Source organism: Galeopterus variegatus, unplaced genomic scaffold (assembly GCF_000696425.1).
Source record: "Galeopterus variegatus unplaced genomic scaffold, G_variegatus-3.0.2 Scaffold7284, whole genome shotgun sequence".
NCBI classification, from domain to species: Eukaryota; Metazoa; Chordata; class Mammalia; order Dermoptera; family Cynocephalidae; genus Galeopterus; species Galeopterus variegatus.
In genome coordinates this window covers 39,727-56,636 of record NW_007733395.1, presented here as the reverse complement: position 1 = coordinate 56,636, position 16,910 = coordinate 39,727, and the positions used below count along the sequence as shown (strand labels likewise).

The following is a 16,910-nucleotide window of genomic DNA, read 5'->3' as shown; positions in this document are numbered from 1 at the left end:
AACTGTCATACAGTCAAGGCCTCCTTCTTGCCTTTGATTCCATTTGTCTAGTTCTCATTCTCCCAAATAGAAGATGATGATTAATGGTTACTAATTTCTTCAGTATTTGTTTAGATGCTTTTCTTTGCATATACAAGCAAATACAAATACATAGTCCTTTTTCTCCCCACCCTTTAAAAAAAAAAATGGTAGTATTCCAGGCTATCTGTATCTTGTATTTTTGCTTGAGGGATCTTTTCTTGTCAGTACAGATAGAGCTTCCTCATTTGTTTTTACAGTGGCATTTAATTTTCAAATAACTTTCATATTCACTCTTAAGCATATGCTCAAGAGAATTGAACACATATATCCATACAAAAACTTTTATAGGAACATTCATTGCAGCATTATTCATAATATGCAAGAATAGAAACAACCCAAATGTCTATAAATTGATGAATGGATAAACAAAATATGGTATATTCATACAGTGGAATATTATTTGGCAATAAAAAGGAATGAAGTATTGATACAAGCTACAACATGGGTGAACCTTGAAAACATGCTAAGTGAAAGAAGCTAGTCATGAAAGACTACATATTGTGTGGTTCCTATTATACGAAATGACCAAAACAGAAACAGAAAGTAGATTAGTGTTGCCAGGAGTGTAAGGGGAATGAGAAATGGCTGTTCACGGTTGTGGAGTTTCCTTTTGAGGTGATGAAAATGTTCTAATATTAGACAGTGATGATCATTGTACAATCTATGAATTACTAGAATTAACTGATTTGTAAACATTAAAAGTGTGCATTCTGTGGTAAGTGGATTATATCTTAATAAAGCATTTATTAAAAAATTTTATAAAGCTTAACTTTTACTTCCCATCCTTTCAGTTGTTATCCTTATCCATATGTCATTCCCTAATAACTGGACAATTATAATCTGGAGATTTCTAATTTGTCTCATCACACTCTACATGGTTTGAGTTATTTTATTAGCAGTCAATGTCTAATGCTTCTTTAATGTCTGTGGCTTTTCCTGAGCCATTTATGCACACAGCTCACCTTGGTAGGATTCTATCTACTCTCTGGCCCTGACTGCACTACTTTATTTCTGTGGGGAGCTATTTCGCAGATTGACTTAAGTATAATATCTTTTCTGGGTATTGTTTCAGTTTAGAGCTGTCTTCCTGCAGAAATTATTCACAATTATTAATGAATTCCCAGGCTTTGGCTGAACCACCTCTGTTCCTATCAGCATACTGTCTATCATAAAAATGAATTGTCCGCAGTCCAAGTCTGCCATCTGCCCTGGCTGCCTCTTCTGAGGGCCTGAAGCTGGACAAATACAGTGTTTTTACTCTCTTCCTTCTCATTGGTGAATGCTTTTTTAGTGATAATTACTTTTTCCAAACTCTGCTGCCTCTGGATCTTGTATATTGATCCGTTTTTTTCTGCCTTAACTGGGGATGAATGGTAAATATGAGGAAAAGTTGTGATAAACTGTTGTAGAGTTCCATCTAACAGCTATTTTCTCTTTGTGTAATTCTATTACCTCAAATGTGTGCAGAGAAGTTTTTGGCAGGAATTCAAAATTTGTATTCATTTTGTTGGAAGGGATGATTTCTTGAAATATAAAAAATAAGTGAATGTCAGAAATATATTTTTGACAAATATTTTCATCTCATTTATTCATGCCTTTTTTTGTGTTCATTTTTCAGCTCTCCTACAGGCTTGAATTCCCTATAACCAACATGTATGGTTCAGTATTTACAACCTGGAGGATTCTTGAGGTAATGAGGGAAGAATCTGCGGCAAGTGACTGGTTGGCTTCAGTAGAGTCATTGCTCCCTGTTACTACAGTGATCCCTGTGCATGTGTTTCTTCTCCTGGCTCACCTCCTTGTCAAAGATGAAGGACGACATCTTCACCAAATACTGAAGGTCACTACAGAATTAGCCCAAGCTGATGCCTCTCAGGTAAAACAAGAGAATAATGGAATAGCAGTAATTGGAGAAAAGGTTAATTATTGGAATTGTAGATTATCTTACTTTGTGGATTATTTACTTCAAAGTTTTAAATTATGGGTTGATTCTTTTTCTTTCTTTTTTTGCTGTCTTTATCTTGCCAAGTTGTTCTTCTTACTCTGAGTTGATGTATATTTAATTATGCAGATATTTCTTTAATGAAAAAACACTTTGCAAGGAAATCTATACATGGTACTATTCTGGTTCTAAGATTTTTTGGTCAGTTTGCTAATTTGTAATGCTTTTGCTTACTTACTCTTGCTACCTATACCAGTATGCATATTGCTTGGTGTGAATAGTGATCTTTTAAGGTAGACCCTTAATCCAGGATAAAGGTGCCAATAAAATAGGCATTTATATATATTTTAACTTCTTGCAGTTTGATGCTATTTGATGCTATTCAGTCATTTAATAAACTAAAAACTATAGGGTCCTTACTGTGTATGGTACTGATCTGTATATTGAGATGTGAGGGTAAACAATCTTTCTTCCTATCTGCTCAGAACTTAGAGTATAATAAGAAAGCAGTCAGACTTTAATAAGACTTTTTCCTGCCTTTTAAACTAACCACTAGCATACTTAGCATAGTAATCTGTGGTCTTTTTCCATTGGATAGAATCTCTAAAAATGCATTTCCTGTGAAGGGAAGGGTTTCCTAACCAAGTAGGTATGGCGTTTGTAGTATCTTCTGTTTATAAGTATTTGTGCTGTGTTTCTTTTCAAGTGTGGTGAAGAAAACATTCATTTCTTAATGTGTTCCTAGAGGAAAAAATTTGGTGGTAGAGGTGGGGTAAATGTGTTTATTTAGGATATAAAGTTAATCTATTTGGAATTCCTTTTTACACTCAATTTGTTATGCTTATTCCTTTTTGTCAAGTAAACAACTGCTGATATTTCACAAAAAGTTTTCACTCTGACCAGGCCTCTTCTGTTCTGATTCTGCAAATGGATCTGTAAAGTACTCAAAGTACCTTTGTTTCACGGTGTATGGATAATGTGAATCTTTTCAGCTTGCTTCCTACTTTATTTCTCCGTCTACTTTCTGTAATGATCCTTCTTCTAACCAATGTTTTCTTTCAGTGTTGTTACCTTGTAGGGTAATCTCTTTAGAATAGTTAATGCAGAGATAATGCCTGGAGATTATTTAAAGAAGGATCCCTTAAAGTCATGCAGTGTGATACCTTGATCTGTGTAAAACACTAATGTAAAACATATATTACATCCGTTTATACACACACACACACTTTCAAGAAATGCTTTTGGTTTTTGGAATTCTAGGGTGATAACTTTTAAAAAACTTTTATTTACTAAGTACATTTTAAGATGTTGTTGTGGGGGGTAGGGAGGGGAGAAGGGAGGATGGGTCTGGCCCATGGCTGGTTCCTTTGCTGGCCTGGTTGCAGGAGGTGGGACCAAGGCCCATGGCCCACTGTTGTCGTCTTCAGGCTTGGGGTGAGGGGGTGCAGATTTCCACTGCCCCAGCTGTGTTTCTCTGGCCTCCTAGAGTGATAATTTTTGATTACACATAACAGAACCCTATCTTAAGCTGCCTTAACCAGTTTTTACTAGCTGTAGTACTTAGGCCAATTATGGCCTAAACAGTATATTCAAGGTACAGTTTCTTTCTTCCCTCTGTGAATTGGCTGGAAGCCCAAAGCCTTATAACCTTACATTCATAACCCCAAAAGAAGAGAGAAGTAGAGAATGCTTGAATTGGCTTTGCTTGGGTCTCAACCATCATGATAGGATCATGGGGCACTTTAATTGGCTATCCTGGGTGGAATGGGAGTGAGTGAAGCATCAGGGCCCTAATATTTGTGCTACCAGGTTCATATGGAATGAGTGTGGGATGGCTCCCCAAAGGAAAGATAGTTTTCTGGTAACAGAAGTGGAAGTGCACTAAATAGGCCAAAAATGTAGAGCAGAACTTCTCAATTTGTGTTTCAGGGGACACTGAAATACTGTGTGAAAGGTTTGCTGAGATATTATCCTTTCTGCAGCCAGGTGATTGTCTCAGCTCAGACTGCCGAAGTCTCTGGCTGGTAGCCTCTGGCCACCTGCTGTTTCATTTATTTATGCTAGTATCCTTATAAACATTATTTTTCATGTGTGTCATGAAATGGAACACGTTGGGAAGCACTAGAGTGACCATCCAGTTTCATTTATTTATTCAATAAATGTTTAAGAAGCAGTGCTGTAAATTGAAATCAGTTTATTAAACTTCTGTTGATTATTTTTCGGATAGTTTTGAAAGAAGTGAGAAAAACACTCAGTGTAATTGTGCTGTTAAGATGAACGGTAGACTTAGTTCATTAATAAGAGCCTAGAAGTGAAGTTATTTAAGTATTTGGAAAAAGACAAAAGAAGTGCCCTAGAAATAGGAGATAGTGTTCTCTTTGCCTTATGAAGTTATTATATTGTATTATTTTACTGGCCTTTAGCTACAAGATAAAGCAGCCAAAAAGAAAGGACTGAGTATTTTGAAAAAGCAAATTTTCTAATTGTGAATGGATCTGGAGTAGAATCAATTGAAATGAGTTAGAGTTACTTTCTGCTATTGGTGGAGTAATTTCTATTTCATTTAGTTGACAAGACTACATGAGGTGTGTTTATATTTCATGTGTGTTTTTCCTTTCTCACCTTAGAGAAAGAAGGATAATTGTTCAGTGGGGGATAATGATTCATGGGGGAGTTGATACTAAAGAAATGTTTTAGACTACTAATAAGCAAGGCTAAATAAATAGGTTAAGATTAGGAATTTCAAGGCTGTCTTTCACCTCTTTTCTGATGGTCACCTAACCTCTATGTTAGAATTCTATTGCCTACAGTATGGATCTCTTGGAATTGTGTTGAAGAAATGTTTTAGACTACTAATAAGCAAGGCTAAATAAATAGGTTAAGATTAGGAATTTCATGGCTGTCTTTCACCTCTTTTCTGATGGTCACCTAACCTCTATGTTAGAATTCTATTGCCTACAGTATGGATCTCTTGGAATTGTGTTGTAATGACATCTTGTCGCTACTGTAAGACCTTGTGAGAGAAAATATTTGACATGTTTAAAAGAGATGAGCTGTGTATGAAGTATGTGTTGGTATTATTGTTACTGTTATTAATTCTAAGTGGTAGTATAGAAATTATGTTTAGTAGTAATAATTAATAGTAATGCAAATTATTAGTATTAACTAGTAACACTATATTAGTGTTAATAATACTTTAAAAGAGTGATTTTAAAAATGTGATTGTTACTTCTTACCTATCATGGAGTTTGATGGATTCCCCTTCCCCAATGTGAGTTTTCATCCTTAGTCTCTCACCTGGTCCCTCTGTGGCATACATTTTCCATTAGGTTTAATGCATTTAGGGTCATGGAAGACTATGAAGATAAGTGGTCTGAAGGGAACCTGGCCTTGTGAGTACGAAACTGGATAGAAATGATGATTTAAAAATGACTAGATAGATAGTACCCAATGCTGAGGCAATATATAAACACTTAAAAAAATAGTAAGAAACTTTTTTTCCATATCTAGAAATGTTATATCAGCAGTTACTAATAATCCTTATAGTTTTCTTACACAGACATCGTGAGACTCTCTTTGCAAAAGAAACAAGCTCAGGTCAGGCAGCACTCAGTAAAAGTTCAGTGCTTTTTACATTTTTGGAGAGAATGTTTTAGAGTGTTCTAGGGAGAGATCCAAGAATGAGCATCCTGAGTGAATTCTCATGGAAGTCTTGAAAGTTTTAAAAACATTGATTTATTTTAGAGAGAGGTTTTCATATCGTGGTCTTTGCTTATAATAAATGGGAGTCCTACTTCCCAAATTAGTGTTTTGTCTTTTTCCCCCCTCAGAAATAGCAGCTGGTAGATTCATATGCTTATTGATTATGTTTGTATAACAAGTCCCTGCCTTTCTGATACTGTAATATTATTTTCCCACATTTTGATGTAAATCATTTAGGGTGCCTTCAGAGATGCTTAAATGACAACGGAAACACATGGCTTCATGGCTCATGTACAGTAATGTCGTTGATCTTATTCTTTCCTTGTCAGTGAGCTATTTCCTACCTCTGTGATTTGTCCAGGATCTGGCCACATCTTGTGTGAAATCAGTGGTAGTGAATGTTAAGCATAGGCTCTACTGAGTTAATTAAGGGACAGTGAATTCCAGGCTTAAATGAGGACTTTTTCTGAATTTTAATTTATGGTCCTTCTAAGGACAATATCAAATAACATTCTGAACCCTTAGCTAATGACTGGCCCACTTGTGTAACATGATTGTGGACGGTTAGGAAATGTCTGAGACTGATACAACTTCCTTAAAGAAGTTATAGACTCTTCGTTAATCAACAAGTATTGATCGACCTCCTCTGTCCCCATGCATATGAACCTAGCACATGACATCTCACTTGTCCAGATCTCATCTGGCTTTGTGATCTGTAGCTGTGTACCTCAAATATATGCTTAGGTGATACTACTAGTTCTGTACCATTTTCTTCAGCCGGTTCCGTATACCTGATTGTGTCTTGCTTCTAAGACTCTCAGCCAGAAATCTTACTTTTTCTTCTTCTCTTCCTGTCTCTTCCTTCCCTTTTGGATGTTCTTTGCCAACTCTGACCTTGGCTTCCAGTAATGTTCTACCCACTTTCTCTCTGGCAGCTTCAGGTAAATTTCTCTCTGTATCTACCTGGGACTGTCCCCATCCATCCTCCGCAATGTTTTTCTGGCCTCTGGCCCCTTGAGAAGAAAGGGTTATTACCTCTTAAAACCTTCTCTAATGTCTGTTCTGCTGTTCCTTCTTTATTGGTCTCCCCTATAGCTGTTGGTATTGAGCATTATATCCTAGGGAACAATAGAGATGTTGGAGGAAACTATGTTCACATAGCTTTGTGAGTCCATAAAAGTCTTGTAGGAGTTATCAGATACTTGATGGTATTATGTCTTACAAGTATATGTGGAGAGAATAACTGACAAAAGACTATATTCTCTTTTGGAAATTAAGGCTACTTGTTAGTGGTTTTAAAACCTGAGAAATGTGTTTTCTTCCAAAGTTTCTGCCTATATGGTTAAAGGTTTATGGCAAGATTAAATTGTTAGATATCTGAACTGGATGTTAACCACAAAGATTAGCAATTTTTAGATAGGTCGAGATGTTTTAAAATAAAATCCTTTAATAGTTTATTATCTTACCTTCAATGGAATAACTCTAAATACTATGTATAAGATATGTCAATTTCTTTTTGACTGATTTATAAAATGGAATATGCCGAAGAACAAAAGCTTATAAATTTGACTTTAGAAAACCACAAGTTTCTTCCTTAAAACCTACCCTCATTGATGAACTTACCAAAAAAAAAAAAAATTTTTTTTTTTCTTGAAACTCAATGCCTCTTTTGAACCCTTGGTACTTGCTTGTTTTTCTTTTGTTTGTAAGTGGGGATAGAATTATGTTTGTTAGTTTTATTTTGTTTTGTTTTACTTGCATTTTACAACTCTGAGTCTTTTATTTCCTTTTTATATTTTGGTTAAGTCTAGTTAAAGGTCTTGCTTAATGGGAACAATTGCAATCTTAGATAATTTTATTTTATTCTTTGTGATGTTTTCTGGGCTTAATTTTTTCCATTTGTAAAAGTGTATACATATTCGAGCCATTTGAAATCACTTTTGTGGGTAGGTTCATGGCCCATGACTTGTGGGTCTTTTAAAAGTCATATATTATCAAAATAGTGAAGGTTGACTTTCAGGGCAGAATCCTGTGATAGTTCTACTCAGGGTCAGAAGCCATATTTTAACGTGGAAAATGAATAGGAAATGTGTGAAATTTAATGGTCTGTAAGTTACTGCTGTGAGAAAAGGAGAAAATATATTCCATAAAAGAACTTGCACAAAGAGTCTTTGGACACTTTGCACTCTGTTCTATTGTCACTGAGTTGTATGAATTCCTACCCCCTGAAGTCAGTCTGCTTCCTGTGTTCTTCACACCAGCAAAAAGAAACCAGAATGTACAGTACTTCTAATAAAGAGCTTTATAGATAAGTGCTGTACTACTATTCCTTGGTAGCTGTAGCATTGATTATTCCTAGAGAAAAATTGGGATGAGCCTGTCAGCATGAAGCAATTAGACAAAGAGAAACACAGACCAAAATACAAGGTCAAGTTGCATCTACCCTATTCTATGGCAATATGTTTATTTTTTTCTTTATAAACCCCTTGTAGAGAGTTTTGGAATCAATGTTTTTAACTGGCATTTGAACCCTTTTATGTTTTCCTGGTGTGTGCAATAAGTCTAAAGTTTATGCTCAGGGAAGCAGTTCTCTGTTAATTTTCTGCCATTCTTGGGTGTTAATATTGGGCTGAGTTACTTCTGATGTGTCTACAGATTAGAAAGTCCTTAAAATTCTCATTAAAGGAAAAGTTCGATTGTGACTTTTCAGTCCAACCCATATCACTGTGACACTCAGTAGCTTACTAATACACTGAAACTAACCCATTTGTCTCTGTGTGTCACTGAGCACTGAGCATCAGGAGGGATGGGGGTGGAGTTTGATGAGGAGGGGTCCAAAACTGTATTCAGAACAATGGGGTCTATTTGCTTCTATATTAGTTTGTTTCTATTGCTTGTAACAGAATACCTAAAACTGGGTAATTTTATAAAGAAATGAAATTTATTTCTTACAGTTTGGAGGCTGGGAAGTCCAAGGTCCAGGGAACACATCTGGCAAGGACGTTCTTTGTGGGAACTCTCCACAGCAACTTAGGATATCACATGGCGAGAATGAGCTGAGAAAGAGAGCTAACCTGCTTACTCACTTTTCTTATAAAGCCATCAGAACCACACCCATTACTCCATTCATGAGGGCACAGTCCTTACAATCTGATCACTTTTTAAAAGTCCCAACTTTCAAATATCATAATTGGCTTTCCCATCCCCTTAATACTGTTATAATGGAGATCAAACTTCAGTGAGTTTTGTGGGGGGAATTCAATCCATAGCAGCTTCTAACTGAATACCACGTACCAGTGGGTTTTTCTGATGGTGAAAACTCTCTATGGGATAGGCTTTTAGTGTTGTTAAAGGGCTCTGAGGAGGAGTCAGAACAGACCTTGTGGTTAACTTTGAATTTAATAATAGGCATGAGGAATTCTGCTCAAGGGGACTATGCACTGAAGTCTACCATTTCCAGGACAAAACTTTTTCTTATTTAGTCGAGAGGGAAGGGCAAAGGAGGGATTGGTCTTCTGCCTACTTGTACCATGGCTAGACACCCCAAAGTGAAGGTGCCAGTTTATATTGCCCTTCTATAGTCACCCTTTCAAATCAGAGGAGAATTTTATTTAAGGAAAAATTTCTTTATATCTCAGAAGCAATCCCATGCCAGCTCTATACAACCAATTTGGTTTGATTTATAAATATAAGTGGATAAGCAAGGCTCACCAGACTTATGCTGTCCCTTTGCCTGTTGAGCACACTGGGCTTACCCCACCGATGACAATTTTGAGCTTTTCATGATAAATGATATTATAGATTCATTGGCAATTTTTCAGGACAGTTAATGTAATAAAACTGGGTGTTCTGAAGTCAGTTTATTTCAGATGGGTAGACATGGTTACAAACTAAGTGGAGCCAGACATGTAGTTAAGAAGTGGCTTGGGATGATTTCCAAATGGCAGGCGTATGGTGTATTGATTGGACTTTTGGAAACCATGTGTCTAGTCATCTTTGCTTACTACTATTCGTGTGGGAGTGGATTACTACTGCATTTAAGACAATTTGTGTGTTTTTCCCCTGTGTCTAAAAAAACCAAGCATATAAAAATTTATGTAACCCGAATTTGTCATATTACAGAATCAAATAGCACTAAAGCTGAAATGAGATGAGTTAAGGACAAGTTAACATTTTGAAGTGTCCTATGGTTATCTTGAATGTAAGCTGTCTTTAAAGGGAATTTTTAATAGATACAATTAGATTTAGAATTCATGAAAAGAATTCCTTAACGGAAACCATGTCTTACTTGTTTTTGTCTCCTAGTAACCCTGGTCAGTTCCTGGGCTTTGATACATGTTTTGTTGACTGATTGAATTAGCATGTAAATATATTAGACATATTTACCTACCGTCCTAGAATGAATAAACTGTTTTACAGTTTGTCATGTGTTATCCTGACTAATAAGTGGAACATTGTCAGTCCAGGGACGGGGTTTAGGTTAGGTTAGATTACAGTAAAATCTTATTAAATGAAATCCTATTAATTTAGGGTTCAGGGTAATTTGATATAGGCTGAGTTAAAACATAAGCAGGTGTTGAAGCTACTGTTTTTAGGCAGTTTGGATTTATTCATTTGCATTGGCACAATGAATGTGCCAATTTAAAATGATCGAATTATCTATTCATTAAGACATTATCAGTAGGGACTGGTACTTGGTGACACTTGGCTAATTAGTTCGTTACATTATATACATGAAAGTAATAGAATTTTATTTCTTTAACATTTTGCTCTAATTCAGTCTTGCCTACCTTCATTATTTCCAGTAGACAAATAATTGTTAATGATAATTAGACTGGTAGCATTTTACCCTATTTATATGTATTTAGTGTCAAATTGTATTCAGTTTTAAATGGTAGAGGTGCATCCTGATCTGCATTAAATGGAGTTATGAAGTTATTCTGCTTGAAGTACTGTAGATACCTTGTTTTTATTAGCATTTTGTTAAGCATTTTCAAGTCATTCATTCAAACCTTCTCTATAGTAAGTTCTGGTAATACTAAGATGAAAGGATATAGTATTTGCCTTCAGGAATGATAGGGCTTTGTGGGTTGACATTAAAAATTACTCTTCAGTACAAAATCGTAATTACTACTGTGGGGATATATAAGTGCCCCTGGAACATAGATGAAGAGGCCCACAAGTTTCCCAGAAGCAGGGAAAAGGGAAGGCATTCTAGAGAGAATGAGGAACATATGCAAAGACACAGATGTGTGGCAGGTCACAGTGGGGTGACAAGACGGCAAGTAGTTCTATATTAAACTGGGAGATATAGGGTGTGGGAAGTTGTCCTGGAGTGAATACTGGGTAAGTATTTGGAAGCAAGGTCCTGAAGAGCCTTGCAGTCAGAGAGGAAATGAAAATTTCTCTAAAGTACTCGAGTAATCCAGTACTGGAGATATAGGGGAGATGAAGTTATGTAACAGGATGTTAAAATAGAAGTTTCAGTGGAGACCTTGGGATACCAAAGCGAGTTTTGAGACAGAGCACCAGTAGTACTTGTAGTGTAGTAGAAATAAACCTAGATGTCTGAAAGTCACTACAGTTCTTAACCCCTCACTCATATTGAGATATACAAGTTAAGAAATGAGAGGACAGGTGAAGAAAAGAGGAAGGATTCATGGAGAAAGTTGCTGGAGAGCTATGGGTCCCACAAGTGCCAGCCTCTTATCTCAATCCTAGTGACAGGGACTTCAGCCTACCCCCTACCTACCCTGTTCCTGCCCCCATTTCAGCTTGTGGTGTGTCCCTTGCAGTTGTGAACTGGTGACTGCCCTAAAAATCTAAAAGAATGTGATGGGGTGGCTAGCTTTCATGACGGTGGAAGTGAAGGACTGAGTGCTGTGATGTAGGGATTGGCTTGCATGCCTAGACTTTGTTGAAGCAAAAGATGTGTTAGTGTTTTCTGTGACAAAATGTGGGCAGCATGAGCAAGAGAACTACAGTGGGATTGTCTCAGATCTCACAGGGCTGCTTAGAGGGGTGTACAGGCTTCTGCTGAAAGAAGCAGTATTCCTTAGGGACTGCGGAACAAGGAAACCGGAAGAGTACGTCTTACCTGTACCAAGAGTCCAAATAGAACTTAATCTTGCAGGTTTGGACTGCTTGCCATGGAGCAGTAGGAGAATCCCTTTGGGGCCTGTGAGATGTAAAGACACCCTAGCCCTGTAGTGAAGGAGTGCTGACACTGCTCCCCAGGGGAGCCTACCCAGATTCAGAGATGGAGAGGGGAAGCCAAGCCTATCAACATCAATGAAAGGTTGTAAGGTTAAGGGAACCCCTGAGAATTTCGCCAACTATCACTGTAACTCTTTGTTATAGAGATTCTGGATTTAACTTTTCTAATCTCATCAGCATGTGAGTGAGAAATGTATAGATATTCTTAGGTTTAGGCTTCTGTGGTCATTGAATGATGCTGAAACATGTATTGTAGTAGAGATTTCCAGATGGCCAGTTGATAGAGAAATACCACATGTTCTCACTCATAAGTGGGAGCTGAATCCATAAATAAACAAATGAACAATAAAGAGAGACAGAGAGAAAGAAAGAAACAAGAATCACAGTACTATGTTGAACTTTTAGAAACTAGAGGTGCATAAGGGGAGGGAAGGGGGAGCGGGAGGGGGCTAATGAGGAATTGGTCAATGGACACAAAGAGTGATTGCGAATTGTAATGATGAATAAGCTAACTATACTGATCTAACCGCCACACACTGTTCACAATTATTGAAGGTCAACGTTGTACTCCACATATATGTATTAAACAAAAAAAAGAGAGACAGAGGTATGATCCATAGGAAGGTATAATGAGCATTTGGAAAATAAAATGAAAAAGAACAGAAGAGAAAATATTAGAGCATTGCACATAATACTGGTAAATATTGCTTATAAAATTTTGTTCCAGTTATAATGTACACTCTGTCATGATAGAAAAATATATTTCTGACTGGATCTTCAAAGAAAAAAAGTTTTAAAAACACTGCCAGAATACTGAAAGGTTAGTCTTTGCATGGTTACTGTAGTCCATTGAGCCTATTTTTTAATTTTAAAGGAACTTGAGGTCCAGAGAAGAAAAATTATTTACTTAAGGCCACAGGACACATAGCCTGATCCAGTCTGCTGCCCTTTTCACACTACACACCTTCTCTTTTGTTTTCCACCTTTAATTTTTTTGTATTTTGCTGAGGTTTACAAACGGAGGCCTCAAAATTTACTTTAGCTAAAGCTTTCCTCAGTGATGTTGTATTGTCTTTATAATTAATGGTGCATTGCTGAAACGCTATGAAGCCTAAAAGTAATTGCAATAACCAGATATGCTCATTCTGTTCTTTTTCGTGTTTTTTTCCCTTTAGAGACATTAGTGGAATTTCACTTAACCCACGTAGAAAGGAGGACCCTTATACACATTTCTATTGCCTGGCAAATAGTTCTTGGTGCTTGTTTTAAGGTGCTCAGTGAACATTTGATGAGTTCTTTCAAGCCAGGGAAGGTTCAGGCAATGGTCTGCAAGATTGCTGAAGGGAGTCCAGGAATCATTTTTAAAACAGTAGAAAAATGAAGAATCATGCATGTATATATTAGGCTGTCTTAAATCAAACCCTAGCTGAAGCTGTAGTGACACATGCTGTTCATGAAAGACTTAATACAGTCCTTCTAATCGGATGAATTGTCTTGTTGTGCAAAAACTGTTATTACACTTTGTGTGAAACCAACCATGCTGCAGGGGGAAAAATTAAATCGCCTGACTGAGAGGTCACTTGTGAATAGTAACATAAGATCTATTACCGTTATTAGAGACTCTAGAGGACATTCACCCTTTTATGGTCTTTCAACTGCTGGAATGAAATATTTTAGTGGTAAATGACACCCTTCTGGGAAATCCTCCTGAAGATTCATTCTTTGCTGTTTGTACATAGGAAAAAAGGTGGGGGAGGTAGGGGACAAAAATCACATTAAAAAAAAATTACTTAAAAAATTTACCTAATTCGATTTGGTGTGATAACAATTGCCTTTAAATGTTCCTCATTACACCATTCTTAATCTGTGTCCATTAGGACAACACTTTGTATTTTGTAACATGTTATGTGCATTCTGTAATCTTTTCCATAGGGAAATTCATGATAGCATGAAAGGTTGGAGTCCAGGGTGGTTGTGGTTTATGTCAGAATCTGGATTAAGCACTTTAAGACACATGAAGTAAAAAGGCTATCTGCTAATTTTGTTTATTTTCTCTTAAGGGTCTTTGAGTGTATATGAGGAGGATTATGTAAGTGTATATTTTAGTTTTGCATGGCAATTGTGCTGAGCAGTAAATATTTTGAGAAATATTTTCAAAAGTGAATGAATAGCTATTGATCTGAGATGATGTTTTATAACACAGTTGTTAAATGGAAGCCAGAGTTCCTTTCCAATGGATTATATTCATTATAAACTGCCAATCCATTTGTTATAGTTTATTACCACTCTGGAATTTTCTGCCTCTTTGCTATTTTGCTTTATGGTTGAGATTAGTTTTGTGGTGACAAGGAAGAAATAAAAGTAGTTAATGATAGCATTGCAAATAATTTGGGTAAATTTTTTTTTTGGTTAATTTTGAAGTCGAATAACTGACTTTCCTCTTCCCATTATTTGATTTCAACATCTTCCTCCCCCTCTACTCCCCACTTTCTTCTAAAGCTTTCTGACTTTATTGCCCGAAAGATATGGAACTGTTAGAGTGTTGTGAATAGGCATATAAATTCTCTTGGATTTCTCAGTGCCTGCTTTTGTTACAGGTATTTTGATGGGTTCATTAAAACATATCTGTTGAAATGGAGGTTGGGAATAAGAAGGAATAGAGGAAAGGGAATACATTGTCATTGAGAATAATACATAGATATTTAAGCTTCACCTGGAAATAAAAATAATTTTGTAAAATGGGAGATAGAAACCCTTTGTCAGGTTGCTAATGAGAGGCTTGACCTAGCTGCTGCTGCAGCAGCATCTTTGGGGATGATGAGAGATGCAAAATGCACTGTTGCTAGGCAACTCTCTTGGCTGCCTTTGGAGCAGGTTCATATGTGCTAAGAGCTAATGAATCCTCATGTCTGCTCTTTGAAACTGTTTAAAAGCCAATGAAGACATACCCAGACATTTAGCTTTATAAGTACCTGAACCATTCTTGCCATGTCATTTACTCTTTAAAAATTAAGTTGACCATTTAGTGTGTACTGAATATTGCTTTATTTTAAGAAGTGGACCATTGTTTGAATCCTAATAAATATGTTTTCTAAAAGGAGCCCAATAAAGATAACTTATCTCTGATTGGTACTATTCAAATTATTCTGTATGAAGGCTTATTTTAAATCTGAATGCCTTTTTTTTTCTTTCCCAAAAGTGGTAAGCTGTTGGAGCCTGCCTCTTCATGCCTCTTAGAAATTTTTAAATTATACTGTCTGCATGCCTTGTTCAGCCTGAGGCCATTATTTCTGAAGATGCTAGGAATCTGGAGCCAAGAACTAATTTTGTAGGTGGCCTATCTAAAACTACCTACCTGCCGTGCCCGCCCCCCCACCCCCCGACTGCCCCAATTCTGAACAGTAAGCCATAAGACAAGCCACAGAACATGAATTAAAGCCTGATAAGGAGCATCACTGGATCAAATAATGAATTTAAGTACTTATAAGATTCTACCCAACATCTAATAATATCTTCCTCTCAGGGATGTTGTGAAGATTAAAAGATCTTGTACATGAAAAAACATTGTGGAGTGCCATACAAATGCTAGATTTTTCTTTGTGTTTTTTTTTTTTACATTGAATTTCAACTGATTATCTAAATTCAACAGTAATTTTGTTACTGGATTATTAGCTATTAGTCAGTTTTGTTAATATTTTGATAGGATACTGGATACTTGTAGTGGGATTTATTTGTAACAGGATTTAGCCTATACCTGTTTGTATTTTGGTTGCATTAACCTGTGATTTTTTTTTCTTAGTGTCACAGCACCTAGTATAGCAGTATGTAATAAGAGAGGCACTCAAAGACTTGTTACTTAAAGGAAGTTGTATGAACCTCCTATATAGACTAAATTGAATTTGTTTCATTTCTTGTAATATTTCAAAATACGTTAGAGATTCTGTTATAGTTTTATAAATGTCTGTTTTCTCATTTCTAAAATGAGAATAATAAAAGAACCCACTTCATTAAATTCATCATGTGGATTAAATGATAATCCAGAGTATAATACCCAGCTTGTAATCAGTGCTTAATAAAAGTTATAGACAATGTTATTAAAATTATAGTTGATTTTTATAGCTTTTTATTCATTTCACAATTATTTATTTACTAACTTATGCTCCAGGAGCAGTACTGGGCTATTTAGCTAGACAGACATGCTCCTTGGCCATCTGGGGCTATCATCATACTTTATTCCCCAAATGCATGAAAAGAGAGAGAGATTAACTGTTATCTGTACGTGTGCCTGTCTTAAACTACCTTTAGATGCAAAAAGGGGATAGAGAATAGGGCCGTTTAACAGAAATCTCAAATGCAAGCCACATGTGTAGGTTTAAATCTTCTGGTAGCCACGTTAAAAAAAAGTAAAAAGTAGGTGAAATTAATTTTAATATTATGTTTTGTTTAACCCAATTATTGGAAATATTTCAATGTATAATTGACATAAAAATTATTACTGTAATTTTTCTACTTTTTTTCCTGCTAAACCTTCCATATCTGATGCGTGTTTTACTCTTAAAGCACATCCCAATTCAGACTAGCCACATTTCAAGTGCTCAGTAGCCATGTATGGCTAGTGGCTACTGTGTTGAACAGTACAGAGGTACGAAAAATTCCTAATGTTCATTTCTTCAATATAAGTGTAAATACGTATTTAGAAAAACTCTTCTTTTTGGTTTTTCTTGGTTAGAAATGGCCTTACAGTCTCTGCAGTGGAATAGAAACCTAAAATGGTCAAGAATGATGATTCTTTTTTTTTTTTTTTAACATTTATTTGTACATATTTGTGGGGGAGAGTGTGTCATTACAAAACATGCATGTACTATCCATTGATTCACTTTGGATAGATAGCATAGCTTTGTACCCATTAATCCACTGCTTCCTTTCTTCCCCCCGCCTCCCATGCCCTTGCCCTCCCACTCTCTGGTAA

General features: G+C 36.2%; 1 protein-coding gene across 1 annotated transcript in view; it reads left to right on the top strand.

The window, feature by feature from the left end:
- Positions 1-16,910, top strand: part of LOC103607261 (focadhesin-like) — a gene marked incomplete at both ends in the record, with an annotated part of 87,247 nt that overhangs the window by 50,239 nt on the left and 20,098 nt on the right. Inside the window, one exon of the mRNA XM_008591788.1 lies at positions 1,700-1,957. Within this exon, the coding sequence (XP_008590010.1) occupies positions 1,700-1,957 (258 nt within the window). The remainder of the gene's footprint in view (positions 1-1,699; positions 1,958-16,910) is intronic.